Source organism: Sceloporus undulatus, chromosome 7, assembly GCF_019175285.1.
Source record: "Sceloporus undulatus isolate JIND9_A2432 ecotype Alabama chromosome 7, SceUnd_v1.1, whole genome shotgun sequence".
NCBI lineage: Eukaryota > Metazoa > Chordata > Lepidosauria > Squamata > Phrynosomatidae > Sceloporus > Sceloporus undulatus.
This window is the reverse complement of record NC_056528.1, coordinates 12517352-12540629: the sequence shown is the minus strand read 5'-3', so window position 1 is coordinate 12540629 and position 23278 is coordinate 12517352. Positions and strand designations below refer to the sequence as shown.

General features: G+C 46.3%; 1 protein-coding gene across 1 annotated transcript in view; it reads right to left on the bottom strand.

The window, feature by feature from the left end:
- Positions 1-21242, bottom strand: part of CRB2 (crumbs cell polarity complex component 2) — a 29800-nt gene extending 8558 nt beyond the window's left edge. The window contains exons 1-6 of the mRNA XM_042478040.1: positions 21076-21242; positions 11224-11916; positions 8887-9082; positions 8202-8341; positions 7230-7412; positions 6616-6729 (exon numbers count right to left, since the gene is read on the bottom strand). Coding sequence (XP_042333974.1) covers positions 6616-6729; positions 7230-7412; positions 8202-8341; positions 8887-9082; positions 11224-11916; positions 21076-21205 — 1456 coding nt within the window. The 5' untranslated portion in view covers positions 21206-21242. The remainder of the gene's footprint in view (positions 1-6615; positions 6730-7229; positions 7413-8201; positions 8342-8886; positions 9083-11223; positions 11917-21075) is intronic.
- Between the last annotated feature and the right edge of the window lie 2036 nt (positions 21243-23278).

Sequence of the window (23278 nt, the reverse complement as noted above, 5' to 3'; positions counted from 1 at the left end):
GAAACTCCCTTATAGCGAGTGAGTCAAAAACCAAATCCATCAAAAACAAAACAAAACCCAAGCCACCTCTGACTTCTCACTCTCCAGAGTTTTAGATAAGGGTCTTTCCTAGCCTTATTGGTATTCTCTGATGGTCTTCCATCCAAGTGCAAACCAGCCCCATCCTGCTTAGCTTCTGAGTTAGCCAAGATCAGGCGTGTTCAGGGCAGAATCATTGTATTACCATGGTTGTCATATCATCTAATAGTTATCTATATGTACATTCCTGTAGCAGGAACAAACATTTAAAGTATTTCTTGATTTGTGGGTATCCAGAGTGGCCTAAGGTATTTTGTTGGTGTTAGGAGTAGCAGAGAAGAAGATTTTTATTTCTCTAAAGCCTATTATTATTATTATTATTATTATTAATTATTATTAACCTTTATTTATAAAGCGCTGTAAATTTAGTCAGACGGTTCCCTGCCCTCAGGCTTACAATCTAGTAGTCTCATCTTCAGGGACTTGGTCCTGGGTCAGGAGAGGAGAATGAGACGCACCTCATCCTGCCCTCCGTGAGGCCTTCTCCCTCCACGTTTTTGTCAGGACCAAGGCGTCTGTCTCCCTGCTTCTGGGATGATGCCTCTGGGAAATGCGCAGCGTGCCAAGCAGCCAATGAATCCTCAGGGTGATCCTGGAGTTTCATGTTGAGAGCTCATTAAGGACCTGGCTTCCTCCAGGGAGGGGAGCAGTTGGGATTCCTGCTTTGTTTGGTATGGTAGCAAAGGTGGAACTGGCCACCGTGTCTGCAGGCTTCATCTGCCAGTACTGCTTGGGCATCCTATTCATGTGTGCATGTGTGTGTGTGCACGCGCGTGCGCGCACATGTATGCACCTATCACAAATAAGTGTGTTAGAAGAGCTGCTCTTTTCCCCCAGAAATCAAAAAAATACAGCCTTTTGTTATGATTGAACTAAACTTTTGAGCTGCCTTAGGTCCCTTATTGGGAAAAAGGGGGTAAGAGATAAGATTACTGTAGTACAGCCAGAAATGACCCTACACAGCTAAACCTCTTGCAGTGATGTTAAAAATACCATTTCTACTAGAAAGGGTGTCCTGACTCCACATTGTGAAACTGCTGTGACATTATTTTTGTACCTGGAGACTTTTTTAAAAATCACACAAAAATATTTTTGTACAGTGTTGTGTTTTGTGCAGATTACAGTTTTACAGATTGTTGTTGTGTGCCTTCAAGTTGTTTCTAACTTATGATGACCAAATGGTTTAGCGCAAAATTTTCACCCCAAAATTCCTGAAATCTGAAAAATAATCATGTAGGGTTTTTAAAAAGTAACCTTACTTACCAGGGAGAAAACTTCCAAAATTATTTAGATTTGCATGTAAGGCTGAAATAAGCAAAGCTATACATTCATAGTCTGTTTTAGCTAAATCCAGGAGGAGTCACATGGCACCTTTTAAGGCCAACAGATTTACTACAGCAGGAGCTTTTGGGGAGTCCACCACCCACTCCCTCAGATGCATGGAGGTTTAGGGAGATACACAGAGCATAAATCTGCTAGGCTTAAAAATGCCACAGAGCCCATGCTTTTCCTAACAGAGCTAAACCCTCTCTGATTCCCACACATATCCAAAGAGGTCAGGTTCTCCTTCTGTGATGCACGCAGGGAAAATACACCATGTTAAAATGCAACATAAATATAGTCAATGCATGAACCTGGAAAGAAGAGCCGCCATGGCTGTGCTTTCATCAGAACTATTAATTTCAATAGGGTTTGTGTTAGAGAGCTTCTTAGTCAATTATGTTCTGTGTTGTCCAACAATTGAGCATTCTGAACTCCGCTCCTATCCTTTCTTTTTAAAGCAACCAAACATTGGGAGCTTCTCCTCTGATGTGTGCCATGAGCATTAGCCAACAGATGCCTGTCATCCACAGCCAGATTCCACATTATACACATTGCAACAAACACACACAGTAAGGCCTAAACTCTACTGTTAATCCCACGTAGAATAGATCCATTGAATCAGTGGGAACCTGATTCAGCATTTCTGAACACTGGAACTAACTCTGGAATTAGGCCATAGTTTTTTGGGGGGTGGGGGTGGGGGTTGTTTCCAAGTATAAAAATATTATTTGGATTTCTGAATATACAAAAAAACCTAAAACAAGGATGAAGAAACTGTTTTTATGACCCCTGCCCCCTTCAAACTGCCCAAACTACCCCTTTCCTGGCAAAAAATAAGATAAATTACTTCTCCTAGAAGCTCCCCTAGAGCAGAAATTCATCTCTTAAATAAGTCTCAGAGCCCACCTGAACTGTTCAACCTTTTTAAAAAATCAAATCTTTTCCAAACCCAGATGTGGACTCCTGGCCACTTCTGCTGTTGGTTCTTGGCAGTTTATGCAGCCCCAGAAGGTCCCAGGGGCAGAAGATGTGCCCTGGATCCACTGCAGTTGCCCATTTCTGCCCTAAGAGAAGGAAACCATGTGCAGCAACTGAGTAGCAATTCCATCATTACTGTATGGAATGAACATCATCTGCAGAGGCCCCAGGTCACTTCATTTTTGGGATGCTTCAGTAAGGGGGAGGAGGGCTTGCTGGGCTTGCCTGCATTTAAATATTCATTTGCTGCACAAAGTCTCTGGACAGCAAACCCTCTCCCTTTATCCGGAAATAACAAGGCTTTGCTTTAGGCTTCTGCAGTCAGCTAGAATGAGATAGGCTGGTATGTGCCAAGAAACAACCTATTTGGTGGGAGCCAACTTTTTGAAAGCTCGATGCTGAAGAGGAAGACTCAGTTGAGTATAGCTCCTTTGCTTTAAACAATGACAACAGCATATTTATACCATACTTAACAGCCACAGTTGTGTGCCTCGTTTTGTGCCAACAGAAGCCTACCCCACCCCGAATTGTACAGGAAAATGAGGATTCACCGCCATTTTTACCGTTAGAGAGAAGCAACATACCAGCCAGAACGTTATGCTGTAGCAGACTGGAGACACAAAGAGGGAACCACTTTGCTTTTTGAGAGCCACAAGGAAGTTTCTATTGGAAGGCTACAGTTCATGGATCATCAAGGAGAGCTGCTGTCAGCCTGTCAACACACTCACCTTTGCGCAGTAAACAAGATGGCCTCCTTTACATGTTTGGGTTAAAGGCAGGGTTCCCAACGCCAAACCAAAAAACGGAACACTACCACAGTGTACACTACACATAAACTAGTCTGGATCAACAAGCCCTTCAGAAGAGAAATTGCTGGCCCTCCATCCCTTTCAATCCCACCCCGAAGAAAGAAGGTGTTATTCTAAATCAAGCCTAATTGCAGTTCTTCTTACTGTCTAAGCCAAGAAGTCCACACCCTCCTCCTCTTTCCTCACACCTAAAACCTTTTCTGACAGGGAAGAGGGAAGAAGAAGCCATTTCAGGGCTCCAGACGGAGAAGCAAGTGCCTGCACCTTTCAGTCTGTGGGGAGTGTACAGTTTTCAACCGTTTTCCACTCGCTGGAAAGAGGAAAGTTTTCTGCAGAGCTGGTATGCAAAACATCACGAGGGAGGCAAAAGGGTACTTGAGCATAAAGCTTAGAGATCCCTGGGCTCCAGGCACCGGGGGGGGCACAACCACAGCAGGATCGGAGCGAAATTTCCCCAAAGCGAGACACAAAAAATGGGAAACATTCCCAAAGCAAGAATGACAAGGTCCTGGGCACCCTGGCACCTCTCTGCTCCATTTACTTCTCCATCTCCACCTACCCACCCACCCCAGACCCATTAAGACCTGCTGCTTCATCTGCCGCTGTCATTACCTGCCAGGAGATAAATCCCACTCACAAAGATGCCAACCAGCGTGGGGTTCATGGCTGCTCCCCTGGAAACATGGGTGATGGTCCCGGCAGGAGAAGTGGTGGCCCACGCTCAGATGGACTGGAAAGGCAGTGTCGGCGGTGTCTGCGTGCTCATGGGTGCCCAGCAGGCAAAAGGGGATTGGAGATGAAGCCAGCCAATATGAAGCGCGTGAGCGAGTGGCGCTGCTGCTGCTACAGCAGCAGCAAGATCTAATCCATCTCAGCTCTAAACCTCCCCAGCTGGCTCCTATCACCGCTGACAAGAATGTTTGTCTACCGCCTCCCCTGCCAGGCATGTATGTGTGTGTGTTGGGGGAAATGGCAAGGGGCAGGAGTGTCCACCAGTGCCCTGCTCCAAAGCAGGCCTTTTCCTCATTTAATGCTATTGCTGGGAGCCCCAAGGCAGGGAGATTGGGGGGGCTCGCTACAGCTGGCTGCCTGGGAACGCAGCAGATTTGGGAGTATGTATGCGCCTGCATGAATTCTATGGCCATACTTCATGGGATGTATGTGCCACATGGGTTGGCCCTGGAAAGGGGCCCTAAATGCTAGGAAACATTTGTTTCACAAAAGTCCAGGCCCATTTCAGGATGAGGGAGGCAGTCCAAATGAAAACCCAGCTCTGGGCTGACGCCTCTTATTTTTGTAAGACTTCTGCCACCACCATGCTTTAATTTTATGTCCTAGTACCTTTTCTTGCCTGAAGAAGAGTCTGATGCACACCTTGAGAGCTACCAGTACGCATATTTCTTGCCCGAAAAGGACTCGGACCCCTAAGACAACTCATCAGCCCTGTCCCAGGTCATCCTAAGCAATCCAGACCACAGCAAGCAAAAAGCAACCAGCTCCAGGTGAGTGAAGACATGTGCTGCAAGGAAGGGCAGACACCACAGTCGTCCTATGGGATGCATGTACACTTTGAAGCCCCCACTCAGGGCAGATCAGAGCTGCCACAGAAATGCATAACAGGAATATTATGGGAAACTTCATGAAGTTGCTCTGTGATCCTAATGTGATGTAATAAGCTGTTTACACAGCAGGACTAGACCGGGATTAATTGACAAAGCAAGAGAGATTAATTGATATTATTTCCCTGTCAGCTTCACTCCTCCACAGATTCTCACACTTCTCACAGAGCTTGTGGAGAGGCAAAATGTGGCAATCCCAATGGCTGTTTGCAGCCAGGCTCCTGCAATAAATGCTCTCCCACCACAATCCCATAAAAAATGCAAGACTCCAAGGAAATCAGCCACTGAATTCTGATCTTCTCAAAGACATATGCAATAGGAAATCCATGCCTAAGTACAGTCTTGGATCAAAATTATGACTGAGGAAGAAGTACTGGCAGTGGATTTCTTGTTATTGAACTCCTTGTGCAGAAAAAGAAAAGTGGGAGTCCATGCTACAAATAAAGGGGATTAGACAAGTCTTTGTTTTGACCCTTTTCTATTTCACACTCCACTTAGTTATATGGGCCCAAATCCTACTGTTAATTCCAACTGGAACAGACGTATTGAATCAACAGGATCCAGATAAGCCAAGTTATCCTTGATTCAGTGGTTCGACACTAGTTGAGACTAACATTTGTGGCCCACGCAGCTCTCTCCTCCACAGAGGGAATGGCAGACAGTCATTGACAAGCTCTAGTGCCCAGAGAAAGAGACTAACAAATAAACCCACTGCTAGGCTTGTTTCTACTTCACAAAATCTCTGGATTCTCAATCTGTCACAAAGTATAAATAATCAAGACAAAAGCCAAGATCGCACAGCGCTTCAGTAGAGTGTATGCACACATTGGCAGAGTCATGTTGATCAATCTCTATGTTGAATACCAATCTAGCACAAAGTATGTTGATCAGTTGTCAATGCAGTCAGCTAACAATCCATTGTGCAATTGCAGTACACAATGACAATGCACAGTGTCAACGTAAATCTTCACGATACTCTTGTGTATTTTAATGAGTTACAGCCTTCACCTGCAACTCTACTTATGCTGTAATTAGGAAGTATGAAAGAAAACTTAGACTTTCACATTTCTCTCCTGTCCACAAGATGGCAGACTGGGAACACCGTTCCATGGCGGAAGCGCTGCATCTCATGCTGCACAATATCCCAAATATTGCTAGGTGATCAAAAAGTTACAACAACAACAACAAGAGATACTGTCACTTGTGATGACCCATTAGTACAGGACAGAGAATGTCAGATGCTTCTTTGCAAGGAAAGCAAAAAAAAAGAAAGTCTTATGTATCCTGAGTCAGAAAGAGAAAGGGGGAATGAAGAATTGGAGGATGAGAAGAAACTGAAAGGAGGAATGTAGTCCTCGGCAGCCTTCTGGGATTTTTTAAGCCAAAGCACAGAAAATTAGTTTACCTGCTGATAAAATGGCACACGGTGCCATTTTAGCTGTATTATAGCTTACATCTGTACACTGGAAACAACTCTGTATTTGCTCCACAGAGCTTGGTACGGAGACAGTTGCTCACTCATGTCCTGAATACAGAAATCCCAGAAACATCTGACTATGGCTTTACACCAGCAAGCATAATGTTCACCTACTTTATGCAAGACTGAATTGCGCAAAGAATTCTGCAAAGAAAAATCTCCAGAGCAAAGTCAGAATACCTTCAGCTTTAAGACTTCACACGACTTTTAATTTTCAGAGGCAGCCAGTAACATAAAAGGTCCAAATGAAAAGCTCCCCTCCGTAGTTCATCTAAAAACTTATTCTGCATTTTACCCATCATAAAAATAGGTAACCCATTCTCGCTCTTACCTGAGTATCCAGGTAGGCAATGACACTCGTAGCTATTGACCAGATCTACACAGCTCCCTCCGTTCTGGCATGGTTGGGATATGCATTCATCTACATTGATGGAGCATGTCTCTCCTTCAGAGCATCAAAAACAAAGCATGTTAGACCATGAGCTCTTTTCTGGTTGATTTGAAAACTTACGCAAAAATTAAAATAATCACCGAATTCTTTGCAGTCCTAAATCATCTGTCTTTTTAAATCTGTTTTTCTAAGCTTGGTTAAGAAATTTAAGGATTTTTATTTCATTTCATTATTTGGACATTTTATGCTGTTGTATGGGTGAATATTTTTTTTCTTACTGACTTTTAAAAAATTAGAGCTAATGATAATTATGCACATCCACTCCTTGCTGTGGATGTGACAGTTCTTCAAGTGGCAATGTGGCCATCTGTAGCATCTTCAAAGACCTCTAGTAAAATCTTTCTCCATGTTTCTCCCTTTCCCCCAAAGATCTCTAGTAAAATCTTTCTCCATATTTTCCCCCTTTCCCCAAAGGCCTCTAGTAAAATCTTTCTCTGTGTTTTTCCCTTTTCTTGTTCAGAGAGAAAACTCTGCTCTGCTTGGCACCATCTTACCATCAAAGCCAGGCTGGCACCTGCAGATGAATCCAGCCGCCTCCTGGTAGCTGAACTCAGCAGGAAAGTCCTCACGTTCCCCATAGTAACTCTGGTTAGACCGTTCGAAGCACTGGCCACCGTTCAGGCAGGGCTGCCCAGCACACTCATCCACGTCTTCTTCGCAGAAATCTCCCACGTATCCTGGCAGTGGAGAGCAAAGGGAGCCTCCTGGGTGAAATGGCACATGCCTCATACAGTACAAAGCAATGGGTTAGACGGGAGTAGCTGCACTGGAAAAATGGCTTCACCCTGGAAAAGAGAGAGTCTACCAGGCTGAACTCTTTGGGGTTTTGTTTTCTGCTGCAATTTGCAGACTGGAAACAAGGACAGGCTTGCCTCTGCCAGCATTTTCATAAAGGGCCAAAGCAGAATGCTCTGAAGTGGAGTGGTGTTGAAAGGAAAGGAAGAAGCACAAGGGCAGCGCATGCATGCATGCATGCATGCATGTGTGGTTTATGAACAAGGGCTGCTAATGAGCAATCTCCCCTCGCCATCAGTTGGAATATACATCCCCCATCAGATTTCCTGGAGAATCATTTTGAAAAAACGATAAAGCCAAGTCTCTTCTATTCCCTCTGCCTCAATTTCCCTCTTTCCAAGTTCAACAAAAGTGGGGCTGTCCGATGTGGGAAGAGATAGCCAGTGACAGAAAGCCTTTGCTAGAGACAAGAGTCTTTACTGGCCTCTCCTTACATGGAAATTGTGTCCTTGACAAGGAAGATGAGATTTGTGGTTTATACCCCTTCCCCATAAAATTAAATCCCCACACAAGGAGAAAATGAGAGCCAGGAACCAGGACTTGTCCTCTACTGTTTGATAAAATCTTGGATGCAGTGCAAAACCAAAATCCCATGCTTTCCTTGCAACGTTGGGCTGGGATGAAAATGAGAACTGAGAATGTTAAGTGAAGGAGCAAAGGCCTTAACCCACCTGGCCAGCAAGCGCAGCTGTAGCGTCCCACTCCTTCTAGGCAAGAAGCTCCATTCTGGCAAGGCTGAGAGGCACACTCCAAGACGTCCAGCTCACAGCTCTGCCCTTCAAAGCCAGTGCTGAGGCAGTCACATTGGTAACTGAGGAGAAAAAGAAGCACTGGGCGTTAGTTTCTTGTGAGTCTACCTACTACTGTTGTCCACTGTTTCTCCACAATCCCTCTCTATGGTATATTTGCAGTTGTGTGTGCATGCTTGCGCCTTCAAATTGCCTGTCAACTGCTGGCATTGCAAAGCAATTTCATATTTCAGTGTCTTAAGAATTCTTGGATAAACGTATCTGGTCCAGGTGACCTGCTAGTATTGAGCTATCCAATGTATTGTTTAAATCTTTGTCACAGCTGTATCATCTCTGCCGCATTCCTAAGTGAGAGAAGTTAATGCAAGTACAACAAGCACATACTGTGCTCAGCAACAACAGAAAATGGACTGACTTTTGTGGAAACTGAAAATTGGAATGGGAAAGGAGAGGAAAGGAATGGAACAAAATAGCTGAATTTTTAAACAGGAATCCCCACCTGCTGCTATAACATTTGGTTGCAGGTCTCATTTTTCAATCTGTGGAGACACTATAAATGCTGACAGTACTCATAAGGGTCCTCTGTTCTTAGCAGCTCTCATCTCACCTGTTGACAAGGTCATGGCATGTGCCTCCATTGAGACAGGGTTGGCTCTGGCACTCATCAATATCTACTTCGCACTGCTCCCCCTCAAAGCCTGGCATACAGGAACAGGTGAAGTACCCAATGTGATCACTGCAGGTGCCATTGTGCCAGCAAGGGCCCGATTCACATTCGTCAATCTCCACATCACAATTCATACCTTTGTTATGGGAGAAAAACAGACTGGTTAATATTGATACTTGTATACCACTTTTGGATGCCAAAGTGCTCTGTGATCATTACTTTGTTCTCATAATATTCCTGAAAGGTTTCTTAGCACTGTTCTCATCCTATAGATGAAGGACACATCTGTCTTCCAGATCTGAATACGATGGCTTTAGGACAGACAATGGATGCCAACACAGGCTTCCTTGGTGCTCTCTGGCCTCAAGGGCTGCTGTGGTTTTAGCACCAGCCCAGTGCAGACAGTCCAGGAGTGGCACCTGCCACTCCATCTAATCCCATTTTCTGGCAGAGTTCCCCTTTGCAGCAGTCATGGCTACACTAATCCAGAAGGAATGTAGGCCCCCTAATCTGGTGGATCAAGAGCTGTCAAGCATTCAGCACACTTTCTTGCATCCCATCCCACCACAACCTATGCTCGATCTATGCTGGCCAAGGACCCATGACCACAGCCCAGGTTTCCTGGGAATATGTGAGGCAGCATTGAAAGTGTGCTGGCTCTGGAATGAATGAGGGGATCCTCAGTGTCTGGTTACTGTCACATTTCAGCCCTATGTTTCAAAAGTGGCAGCTGAGCCACATAAAGGAAAATTTCAAACTCCCATGCAGGCTTCTGCTCCCTCTCGCCCTCATACAGTTGGTGGGATCCTGGAATGCCATTTAGTCCAACTTTGTGCAGGAAATTCCTAGCTAGAGCACTCCAAACAGGTAGCCCCTGCTTGAAGCTTTCCAACAAGGGAGAGCGTTATTCCACTTAATGGCTTCCACTACTGAACTACTCTTTCCATCAAAAACGTTTTCCTAAAGGTCAGTCTAAATCTGTTCCCCTGTAACATAAGTCCCATGGAGGCTTAAGGCTGTTGCCCTTTAGGTCAGCAGCTCTGAGTAAGAAAAGCACATTGAGAAGCATTCTTTGACCATACCTATATTTTGGTGCAAGGCATTTTTCCCTCTTTGGACCACCTCTTGGTGAGCAGGCCTGACTTGCTCACCAAGTATTAGTTCTGTTTTAGCACTTCCCACATTTGTATCTGTTAATAACATGCACCATCGTACTTCTTCAAAAGTTGCTTATCCTACACCTTGGGAGCACTGGAGGATTAAAAAGTGAAGCCTGGAATCTAATAGACACAGGCTCTGAGTCACGATCCCTCCTCTCTCTGTTTCCCCAAATCCCCCTCCTGGGTCCGTTGTTCTCCTTCAACAGAGCAGAAATTCCTTTGCCAAGCAGGCCTGGCCTCCCCCACAACCCTTCATGGTGACTAAGAGCCCATGAAGGGGCAGCCGATGTTGCAAGCCCCCTTGCCCCCACCCCACTGGTAATCTTCAACCATCACCCTGACATTCCTTTGCAGCAATGTAACTCCTGTAAGGCCCTCTCACCAGGATGAGCAAGGCCAGAGAGAGCATCTGCAGTGCTGGCTGGTACCAGGCGCGGGAGGGTCCCATACCGGCTGAATTCCAGCCTGTTGCCAAGGCTTGGGGAAGAATGGAGAGAAGACCCTTGAGGCTGCTGCTGCTGCTGCTTCAACAGAGAGCTGGCAGGGATGGGAGAAGCCAGTGCCAGTCCAGACAGGTCAGAAAGATTCCCTCAGTCACAAACGGAGAAATCACTGGCCTCTGCCAGTGTTGGAGAAGCGGTTTAGAGCCAGTGACCTGGCTGGACCAAGATTACTATACTGCAAATCTTGGCTACCTGTCCTTCTGATCATGGCTGCTTCATTATGATCAACCACACCATTCTCTTGTTCCAGGAGCAAAAACACCAGTCTTGAAGCCTGACAGAAAATAATGCCCTTGGCATTAAGTTTGCCAGCAGACAGATCTAGCCAACGTAGGTCAGCTAAAGACCTGAGCAGACTGAATCAGAAAGGACTTTCTTCCCATGTCTGTCTTTTCCTCACATTCCAATGTCTAATAAGGAATGTTTGCTGACAAAAAGGTATCTGTCGCCCATCTTGAAGAAACCACCCTCAGCCTCAGCACATACTCTTTCTGCCTTACCATGTGTCCCTGAAGCAAAGTCAGTAGCTAGGGAACGGCTGTGCTTTTGGGAGAAGCTAGTGATCTATGAGGAGCCTTTAGCCTCTTCTGGGAAGTGGGAAGGGTAAATGGTACCTGTGTAGCCGGGCAGGCACTGGCAAAGGTAGTGGTCCATCAGGTTGAGGCAGGTGCCATTGTGTTGGCAAGGCCGGGAGGCACATTCATTGATGTCTATCTCACAGTGGTAGCCTTGGAAGCCAGGCACACAGAAGCAGTTGTACTCATTGACCCTGTCGAGGCAGATGGCTCCATTCTGGCATGGGGCCGAGGAACATTCGTCCACATCCTCTTCACAGTGGGGCCCGCTGAAGCCAGGCTGGCATTTGCAGGCGTAGCCCCCAGCAATCTCAGTACAGGTCCCATTGTTGTAGCAGGGCTGGTTGGAGCAAACCGATGGCCCAGTTTGGCAGCTCTCTTCACTCTGGCATTGGCAGCCATAGCCATTAGGCAACTGCACACATGCCAGATGAGGCTCTGGACAAGGGCTGAGCTCACATTCATCGCCTCGGATGCTGCAGTTGAGATCCAGTGAGTCTGGCTCACAGTGGCAAGTGTAGTTCAAGTACCCAGGTGTCCTTGTGCAGTTCCACTCGGCTGGACAGGAATGTACAGTGCATGCATCATAGAGGAATTCACAGTCATTTCCCACATAGGCTAAGGGACTCTGAGGACAGACACACCTGTAGCCACTTTCCAGGTCATGGCAGGTCCCGCCATTCGTACATGGAGATGAGGAACAAAAACTGACCGGTTCGGAAGAGGCGGTTCCTGCAGAGAAAAGAACAGTCTGCTTAAGGCTGGCATAAGTACAAGTTCATGGGTCAGCCTGACGACAGGTGTCCCACATGCCACTGTGAAAGCAGGATAAGCCACACTGCTTTGTGTTGGCATGAAGCCTTTGTCTGAAATTTGGCCCCAGGCCACCACAGGATTCTTGCTAATGGCAACTGTGACATTTGCAGACACACACACACAACCGACCCGTATTGAGAACACTTGACTCGGGCCTCCGTTTGGGTGAAGAGACTGGTGAGTGTGAGGGGTTTCTGCTCAAACTAGGGTCGGTGTGTTGGGCATCACTGAGCTGGTGCTTAAGAAGGTGGATGCAAACTACCAGAATGTATGGATTCCTTCACAAGGAGGGATACTACCACAGCCACAACATTGCTGTAGATGTTTGCGCAAGTCACATGACTGAGTCACAAGGAGGGATTGCTGCAGCTTCTGTTTGTAAAAAGATGAGTCTGTGGGTTCTCCTATTCACCTCTTTGCCTGCACTGCCCCTGGCCTTTCCATCTGCAGTCATGCGCTGTACATGTCAGGGGCTTGACACCCTGTTCGCTGTACAACACTGTTGGGGGTCTTTGGCGGGGGTGGGGGGTGGGGCACAACCAACTTCTCTTCTTCCCAAGCATTTGGCCCTTCCCTGACCTCCCCGCCTTGTGTTTTTTTCCTGCTGCCTCCCTTCATAAGCTACCTTTCTGGGACGGGGAGGATTTGCAGGATGCACTGCAGGCTCCTCCGGTCTCGGCCCTCCCTGCTCCTCCCCTGTGCTCTCCATGTGACGCTGGGGAATGTGCTGCACTTTGCACTGTCCAGTGCACCTTTTATCCTCCCCTCGGCCCCCTTTATTCTCAAATTCCCACTCAGGCAGAGAACGGGGCTGACAGGAGGGGCCTGGAATCCAGGGCAGCAATTAGCGCACGGAGCCCTGGCTGATGCTAATGCTACTCTCTAGCAGGGCTCCCTTCCCTGGCAAGCAGCTCTGAGCAAGAAGCCACTACTGTCAGCAAGCAAGCATGAAGTACAAGGCTGCCCCAGCTCACAACAGTCCCATGGCATCAAAAGCAGCTGGAGCAAGTTTGGATGGGAAAGGCTCCCAGCTGTGGAATGACAGAAGCAAGAAGAGCTGATGCTCAAAAGACTGGGACCAGGAGGTTATCAGAAAGCTGACAAAACCCCTGGACGGCCCAATAAGACAGCGGAGATCTGAGACTATCAAGCTACAGCTGCATCAAGAGCCAAAGCACCAACATTTAATTTTATCTTTAAAACCAGTGCTGAACCACAAGCTCTAATGCCATCCCACTGTGACCTGGTGGGGAATGCTCACGTCTCTAGTAAATGTATGCTTTTCATTATTCTCCCACGTTTTCTAGGGCTTCCTGTATAAGATTAATGCTCTAGCTGAATTAAACTCTGTATTCTGTACATGCTCAGAGATACTTTACTAACCTTTCTTGTGTTCTATCCTTGAGTCCCAGCAATTTAAAATAGGTTTTCTAACTGACCATGCTTAGCCTAAACTTCAAAAGAGGTCTGCACCAAATGCTGCATAGGCTCAAGGTACACTTGTGTTCAAATGCAAAGATTCACATTTGGAAGCACCTCTTTTTCTGAGATCTACCAAACAGCTACCTAAAGGTTGTAGGACAATGACTTGCCAAATTATGCTGAGATCCCTTAACTCTGTACTGGAGGCAGAGGAGGCCTGGTCCCAAAACAGGCTCAACATCCCTCCATTGTGAACTATTATGCTTCCTCCTCCTCCTCCTCCTCCTCCATTGTGGATAGAAGTTGAGCAGCATGTGCTCAGGATACCCAAAATGATCCTGGCGGATGAACTCACATCAGGACCCAACAGCTGCACTGTGGCGCTGGGTGAGTGAGGTCAAACTGTACATATGTTTGCACCTGAGAGCCTAGTCCTCCTTGGAATCGGTGCTTTCGCTCTCTTTGCTGATCAGGGTCCGTGAGCACCGGCCGTTCTTTTATTAATGAGCCCAATCAATATGCACAAGGCATAATGAGCATAGCACCTCAATTAGCCTTTGCTCCCAAACAGTTCAGACACAGAAAATTGCAGCGCTCAGATGAATTCTGGGATGCGAAATCACTTTCTCCTGCATCAACCTACACAGAGTTAGCATTGCCCACAAAAGCCTTGTCTTAGCTGCTAGCATTGCCAGAAACTAAGCAGGTGACAAAAAGGAGTGGGACGGCTTTTTCCATTGGTGGTGTCCCACAAAAACTGGCTCTCTCGGGCAGTTTGTGGATTTTAATCCACCAAGGTCATGCTAAAATACACAAACTAGTTAACCTTGAAGGTGCTAATACAATCCTCTCCCTCTCCCAACTTCACTACTTCTAGGAAGGAGGCTACACACAGTTGAGGATGGAGAATAGATTAGGATGAACTTCAAAGGCTGCCACAGATAACAGGCATTAGCTGAACACTTCTTTCTTTCGGACTACATTCCCCCCTCCCTTTTCCCACCTACAGGGCAAGTCTGGAGTTTGCATTTACAGATTTCTTGGTAAGTAAAATTACGTTGACATGCGACACCTGGTAAAGTCTAAACATGTGTTAATCTTCCCCACCACTGCCATGTTTACACAAACTTTCAGCCTGATGCTGCAAAGGACCCACTCGGTGTCCTAACTTTCATTTAGATCATATTTCTGGAGTTCAAAAGCAACCCTGCAAATCCATTCCAATAATCGCTCAGGCCACTCACTACATGTAAGAGTCAGTGCTAGGAAGTATCCAGACCAACCTTCATTTGAGCGACCAAAAAGATGTCTTTGTTTCTGACATGGAAAAGTGACTCTGGGCAAATGCAAATCCCTTGCTTGGCACACAAGCAAATGCCACAAAGTCTGCAGAGTGGCTGTTGTACCAAGCCTTAAGCCTAAATCTCCTGGAAAAACATGCTCCAGAAGCCCATGGATCAAGATGACTGAAACATGGTGCCAGAATGGCACCAGACCATTCTCTCTGCACATGAGCAGAAGAACATAGAGAGCTTCATTTCATCTCTAGAACATGAGCCCTGTCTTTGAGGGAAAGTGGATGCTTTCCTTGTCTGGAGACCAAGGGGTAGCAGCAACTCTGTTAAAGAACGCCTTTGCCTTACTTGCTTACTTGAACTTTTTAGCCACTGTGCAGAATTGGTCTTATTTTCCTGGACATTTAATGGCACGCTTTGGGGTTTTACTGCTGCCTTTATTGCTCCTGTTTGCTGCCAAGGCAGAGAGACATTGGGGTTCCTAATGGGAGGGGTCACAGAATATCCCACAACTCATACAAATCCTGGAGCACAGCAGTCAAAAGACAGATAAAACGTATTGGGTATCTTCCCTTTCCAGTTGCAGCCATGAGACCTTGGACAGTTACACTATTTTGTAGATATAGAGTTGCCGTTTCTCTTTGGATGGCAGGGAAGGGGAAAAGATAGTCTTATTTTCAAATTCAGATTAATTCACCTCTGTCTGTCTGTCTGTCCATCTTTCTAAATTTAGAGAGACTTCTCACTTTCACACTAACAGCTGGATTCAGTGTCTTTTTCTCTCTGAGCTTCTTTCAAATCCAGTACAAACAATGGAACAAACACTAAAACCTCTCCTTAATGCGCTTAGAATGTGTCTGTTTCTGAGGGCATACGGACATTTTCTCAAACACATTCCCCTCTGAGGCCTTAAAGCCCCCTTGTTGCACCACAACTATGTTGTTCACAGGTTCTGACCTCCCCTGCACTTTGGCACCTTAAATGTCATGCTAAGGTTAGCCATGCCTTCTCCTTCTTCATACACTTCCATACAGCTCCAACTGATAAGCAACCTCCGAGGCTGACCTGGTCCCCACTTAAAATGCCAGTGAAAAGACAAGAGAGACGGAGTTATCAGCCTGCTTCCTGCCAGGTACTTGATTTGTTTGTTTATTGTCTTCTGTTACAACTAGAGCAAATGCTCTGTATGGGACGGGATGAGGCCTGGGAATAGGAGATACCCTTTTAAGACAGGGCGGCGGTGGTGGTGGGTACACCTCACCTTTCATGGCACAATGTTTTGTGGTGTATTTTGCTGCTCTGTGGCGAAAAAGAGAGGGAGGAAAAAGGCTTTTGTACTACCCAAACCAAAATGTGAAGTCAAAATGTTTAGTTTCTAAAAACCAGGGGAGCTGTTGTGGTGTGATTTATATCTTGTTGTGGTCTGCTACTGAACTAGAATTCTTTCTCCTGCACCCAGATGTTCTGGGACTTGTTAATACTGACTGGTGAACGAAAGCAACCTGCATACTGTATTCCCAAAGTCTCATCACTTGAGCTTGGATGAGTCCTTCCTCAGAGTTTGGAATCAGAGGCCATTTGTGTGGGTTCAAAATGCAACGGTTTTGGCAGCATGGCATAACCACTGCATTATAGTTTTGCTATTTTATGTGGTTTCACGGCCAATTTCCAAAGGACAAATTCCCAGTAGGCAGCCTGGCTTGGGTCCCTTGCAGACGTGCCAAGCGCTTGCCCTTTAGAGCCGGGGAGCGCTCTGGCCTCCTGTGTGGCAATTGAGGGGGCAACTCTGAAGAAGTGATGGAAAGAGTTATGTTTCCATGGCAATGGAAAGGCATGTGCTTATATTAGTAAATCCTGGGTGACCTCTGCTGCCCTCCTCCTCTCCTGGTCAGCAGAAGGGATTAGCAGAAGGGCGTTCTCTCTAGATGGCTCCCAGGAAGGAAGGAAGGAAGGAAGGAAGGAGTCAGGAAGCTGAACAGCTCAGCAAGGACTTGGGAGGGGAACCCTCCTCTACTCCCCAAAGTTCTCCTGCATTTATGGGGCATGGCTGCATTAGGTTCACATTAGGGTCACTATAAGTCGGAAATGACACAACAACAACAACAACAACAACATGGTCATGCAAAACTGTTGTCATTTTCACCAAGGGGTTTTGCGTTCTTTGGTCCTTGCAAAACTGAATGGCTTAGATCTTGGAAATGCCACTGGGGGATTTTGAGCATTATAGTCCAAAGCTTTGATTTCTCTAGGACTCTGCCTAAACCAAGGCAACCCCCCACACAACCTCATTCCATGCCAAGACTCATTCCCGGAACAAAAGCCGCAAGGAAGGGCATCCAGTGTGCCTTCCTCCTGAATGAGCGAATGCCACTCCTACACTTGTGAGATTTAGAGGACGGTTTTTCCAGATAAGAATTCCAAGAATACACAAGTCCCCATCTTTCTCAGGTTAGAAATGGAGTATTACCAACAGAGAAGCAGTGTAAGTTTCATTGTAAGGGGGAGCATTTTGCAAGTAGTAGATGTGGGCACCCACAGGCTGTGAGGCATCCTTTAGGCATTCCTACTGAGTGATAAAAACAAGTACCAAATGCAGAGTGGATGTGGTTGGGCTCACTGCCTTTGCTCCTTTTCAGATAAAATATGCAAGCTTCACAGCTTGTGTGACTTGATCATGAGCTAAAAGCAGTATCATAATAATAACAACAAAAAGAGTGGGGGAATAGCCCTCATCTGTTAGTGCATGGCATGCAGTGCTCTCTTGTTGAACTCTCTATTTGCCTGTGGGGATGCAATAATCCTAATGGGGTGCGCTGATGCCAGGGGACTAGCAAGGCACACCTGACACCTGGCAATCCTATCCCGCTTCCCTTTCTGAAAGTACTCTTAAGCATAGAGTTAGCTACCTTTGTGAGTTCCTGTTTTTACCTTCCATAAGGCCAACATTTAAACAGTGAATATTCATTGCATCCTGAAGTGCCCTGTGAAGTGTGAAGCACAATTCCCATGAAAAGAGAGCTGGCCAGGTGTGCATTTGATCACCCAGTGATTGCTTTGGAGATGAAACTGTGCCTGTTATCAGGTTTCGAGAAGGGGGTGAAGCAAGCTCCATTTATGGCTGTCTTTCTTGCACTACTACCCAAGAAGCCCTCTTTGATCTCCCAGTGTCCATTGTGGGCCCTGCCGCCGCCAGAACAATCCCCCCATACACACACACACACACACACAAAACCACACACAGACAACTCTACAATGACCTTCATGCTTTCCGCCACCACCTCCCTCTGATCTCCCAGCCACTGCCACACATCACACAGGGAAATGGGATCAGGGGAAGGAGGTCTTGTGTGCTGTGGTTAGCCATGTGGGCTCCCGGGCCTTAATTCTAAATCCAATCTAAATATGCTTGCAACGAACGCAGGCAAATCGGCCACTTAGGAGGGGAAAGAACAGCGCGGCTGGGGCATGTCTGAGCTCCATGCAAGGTGTCTGTGTGGCAGCAGATCAGGTGTGCAAATGCAAGGTTTTGTCTTTCTCTCACACATGCACACACGCGCGCACACACACTTGTTCAACACAAAGGTACAGAGAGGAGGGGTTTGGTTTATACATTACTGGTGAATAACAGCAATGAATACCATGCTTCAGTGGTTGGCACTGTCTATTCCGTAATGCATTTAAAATGCTGCCATGTTAGTGTTACTGGCATGAATTGTCTCTGAGTTATTCTATTACCTTTTGAAAAGCAATGGAACTAAACTTTTTCCACTCTCTGGTACGGATACCTCTTCTTGTTTGGATGGTTCTGGTACCATTTAGGTGCAAAAACTCCATGCAAATTGAAATGATGGCAGTGAGGAAGAGAAGATAAAGCCACACAGGGACTTTCCATTGGCCCGGTTTGTGGCAGAATAAGAAGCACAACTATCAAGCTGTGAGACTAGACAATGCCAGACTAAGTGTGTCTTGGCATGTCTTCCTGCCATGTGAACAGGGCCACCTCAGATGACCCGGCCATTTTCCTGCTCTGCTAGTTGAAACTATGAGGGTACTTACTGAAGCTGTGTTCTGCTGGTACTGTTTGCACCTGTTTGGCACCTGCTTTCCAACTCCACCTTTGAGCAGCAGCAGCAGCAGCAGCCGGCAGGTTGCTTTGGTGCTACTCTAAATAGGGTCCCTCTCCTTCTGCTCCTCATGCCATATTCCTCAAGGACTACACTGTCACTGTGCAAAGTCTCCATCCTCCAGCTTATCGGACAACAGACAAGCTGAATTAGTACAGCAGAACACCTTCTCCCTCTAACAGACACATACAGACACACAAAAACCCATCCATAGCTATCTAAGAGCTTAAAAAATAAATAAACTACAGGTTGTAAAAATCTACAATGAAGCACAATCCAACTCATAAAAAGAACAAAAAACTGTTAGAGATGCTAAAAGAAGTAAAAGAGCTCTTAACTCAGAATACTAATAGTACAGACTGACTTGTCATCAGCATGTGACAAATAATCCATTCCTTGCCAGAGGGACAGCCACAATACTCTTTGGCAAGAACACTATTTTTCTATAAGGCACCACAAGACTGTTTTTTTCTTTTCAGTCTATTCATTTGGCATTAATTTATTTCATACCATTTATAAACCACTTTTCAAAACAGGTATATTCAAAATGCATTTGAGGAAGTAGGCTCAAGTTTACAAAAACTCATACTACCAACGTCTTTCAATTAGTTTCAAAGGTGCAACAGGATCCCATTGCCTACTGTTTAGAACATGTCACCAGGGATAAGGACTACAGTGGCCTTACTGGGAAGGTCCTGCGTCTGGTGCCTGCAGATCCGAGGAATGAAGGAGGTGGGTCAGAGACCATGCCCTCCGATGGCAGCGGATGGGCTGAAACGCACCCAGCTCATTGCGCCTCATATTTTCCCCCAAGGCGGAGATCCTAGATCGGCAATCTGAAGCGTTGCCAAGGGAGAGATAAAGTGTGTAAATCTAGCTTAAGGTTCATCGGTGATTCTGGAGACAATGATTAGCCACTGACCCACTGCAGCCTTCAGCCTTTTGTGTGCCTCAGTTCTTCTGTCCTACATAATGGGGATGGGGACAAATGCCTTCTTGTTGTTAGACAGCTATTGAAGTTGGGATTCTCCTCTTTGGAAGACAAACAGTTTCAAGCAGCCAGGGTCACAATGGCTCAGCGAACCATACTTGTTGAGTTACCAGGTGCTCCAAAAGTTTGGGCTACCTATTCTTGCATGATACAGCTGTAACATTAAGAGGAAAAGAAAGAAGAGCAATACTTTCCTAGCTCTTTATCCCCCCCCCCATCATCACCCCCTGGTCCATCCAATGGCATGCCATGGGCCTGCTTTCTGCCACCAGACAAAAGCCCCCATCATGGCTCTGCATGCCCTTCAGTAGCCATGGAGACCTGACACAAAAGCAGCCCCGCTGCGTCCCAGAAACCAGAGGAATTCCAGCATCCAGACAAAGAAGTGGGCACAAGGGAAAGAGGGAAGTTTTCAGGCACAGCTAATGCCTCCCCAGCAGCTCCTGTGTCTATAGCCAGAGAAAATGAGAGCTAGGAGAAGAAAGGGAGGAGGCAAGGGCCAGCGGCAGAGAGAAGAAGAGCCTGAGAAGGAGCATTGAGGCCCCACTTGAAAAAGTGATTTCCCCCCAGAGAAGAACTGCTCCTTCTGGCACTGGGCATTAGGCAGGCAAAGAAGGCCAGCTCCTTCTCACCTTCTCAGCCTGACCTCTTTCTTGAAAAAGACATGCTTGTCTTGCTGTCCTTAAAGAGTTTGGCCCCTGCAGATTGCATTCAAAAGGAATAAAAATAACCCCAAAGAGTGAAGCATGCACCCACAATTCCTTATTCCTCCCCACACCAATATCATGCAAAAGGACCCCGATTATTAGAAACCTGCTTCCAAGAGAGTCTGATAGATTTTGTGCAGAAAACCACCTGCTGATGATACCCCCTTAATATCACCATCATGATCATCGTCCCCTCAACCCATTCCTCATGGGAGGACACAAAGCTTGTTTGTAAAAATCAGTTCCCATGCTGTTCTTCCAGCAACTTCAGCAAAGGAGGCATCAACCTCATCATCATCATTGCCACTATACTACAGAACTACACCAGTTTGAAACTGACTCGCATTTGCAGCACACACACAGACTCACACACGTGCCTGAAAAGTTCTGGGACAATTTGCTTTGCTGAAGTTTCAAGCCAAGTAGAGTCCAAGGTGGCAATGGCCGCTCTGAAATAATGTGTGTGTCTTGCCACACAGCAACCAAAATCAGATCCAGTTAACAAGGGAATAACAGCGTCTTCTGGAACTGCTTACCCCAAAGCCAGAGAGAGAGAGGCAGCAGGATAACTGCTCTGAAGTCCATGGCAAGCAATTGATGGAGCGTCCCGTGTCCAAAACAGCTCCAAGGCTGGATCGTGGCCAGGGTCCCTGGCTCTGCTCTCATGCCAGGCTCAGGAGACCACCAGCCCCACTTTGGAGGATGCTATTGCTGCTGCTGCTGCTGCTGAGACACTGCCTGACTCCATGCTTTGCACTAACAGGCTGGACAGACTTGCTGTCCACTCACCGCAATGCTGAAGCAAAGGGAAAACATGGCCTGGATCTCTGGACTGGAGGGACCGCGGCCATGTGCCAGCCTCCAGAGCATCGCACAATTCAGCTCACTTTCTCATTCAGAGCCACGAAACTGGGGAGAGGCTTTGTGCTTTTATTGTCCCTTTGAAGAACAATAAAACAAAGGGACAAGTGGACCCATTTTCATTATTTTTCTATGCTAGAAAAAGAAGTCCCAGATCATTTTTGCCTGGTAGGCAGCCCAGTGTTTCCATAGAAAATGGCTCTAAACCTTCCTGAGTGGAAGAAAACAGGAAGATATCCAAAGGAGAGCATACGTCATAGGAGAAGCAGAATAAAAATCATCATCATCATCATCATCATCATCATCATCATCATCATCATTTCTTGTCCAACCCCGTCACCATCACACACAGTAAAGTCAAGACAGTATGAATAGCATCTTGGAGGTACCTGCACAGAAGACCAGATCACCACAAACAGAGAGAGCACCAGGTGAATATTGCAAAGGACTTTCCCCCAAGGGAAGGGCTGTACCTCAGTGGCAGAGCCCATGCTTTGCGTGGAGCAGGTCTTAGATTCAATCCTCTCCACCTCCAGATCATGCTGGGAAAGACTCTTGCCCAAAATTGTGAAGAGCCACTGCAAATCCATGTAGAGGCAACACTCAGCAAGACTGACCAAAGGCCTGATTTGGTATAAGGCAACTTCTGTTACAAAGGGCAATAGATCACCTATGGAGCACTCCCTCGGCATGCAGAAGGTCCCAAGTTCCATCTCCAGAGAGAGAATGGAGAAAGACCCCTGCCTAAAACCCAAGAGGATTACTGGCTGTCAGTACGATATGGAAGAACATATTGGGTCAAAATGGCCAATGTCTGGCTCAAGAAAAAGTAAGTTCAGACATACATTTTCATGCAAAACTACATCTTCATGCTATCATTTCTAGGTAAGGTGAAGACCGTTACCAATTACTGTTGACAACACCAAGTCACTTTCCTATAGTCATACATAGACTCCCATGTTTTATGTAGGATGCCAGTCAACTGCTGTTAAAACCACCTTTGATGATCCCTAAGAACTCAGTGAAAGCATCTAAGCGGCTTCCATTGACTATGGACACTGTGAGAAGCACAGGCCATGGCTGATCTCCAGCTTGGCCTGCTTTTCTTCAATGGAGTTAGCAAACATTAAGAAACTACACCGGTTTTATGGGCAGTCCAATAAATGCTAGAATTCTGACATTTCTAATTGGCAGTGCCATAACAGGCAATATCAGCAGATACTTGCTGACCTGGCCCACTTTTGAGTGGTTTCTGCCATTCCTAAAAGCTTCTGCAAATTCCAGAGATGGGAAGAGTCACACGGCAGAGATCAGAAGCCTGCGAGGAATTCAAGCTCACCTGTGACCTCATTGCAGCATCCAATCTAAACAGTGATGGGATTACATTAGCTCTAATGGGAGTTATGCACATATAGGGCTCTCTTGCTAGCTTACTTATGAAGGTGTATCCTACGCACGAGGTGCATGAGAACCTGGCCATAGGTGCCTATAAGCCCTGGACAGCTCAAATCCCAAGAGGCAGCAGCAGCAGAAGAAGAAGGTGACATGGTTAGTCTACTAAATCAAGAGGATTAAAAAGTTAAGGTAAACTCTTTATTCCTTTGCAAACAGAAACTGGTGGAAACAAATAGCACTGCTTTGTCCCATGGTGAAGTCCTGTTGCGGCCAAAGCTGCCTTTCCCATGTTGAAGAAACAATGTTTGGAAAAAGGCTCAAGATAAGTTGGAGGGAGAGTCAGAGGAAGCCAAAGCAGCAAGCTAGAGCTCCTTCTTCCCATTCCATTTAAGCAGCCTACACATACATCCTGCTTAAACGACAAGGAAAACATAACCATTATGGGTTAAATCCCATTTGAATCCTAACTAGAAAAGACCCACT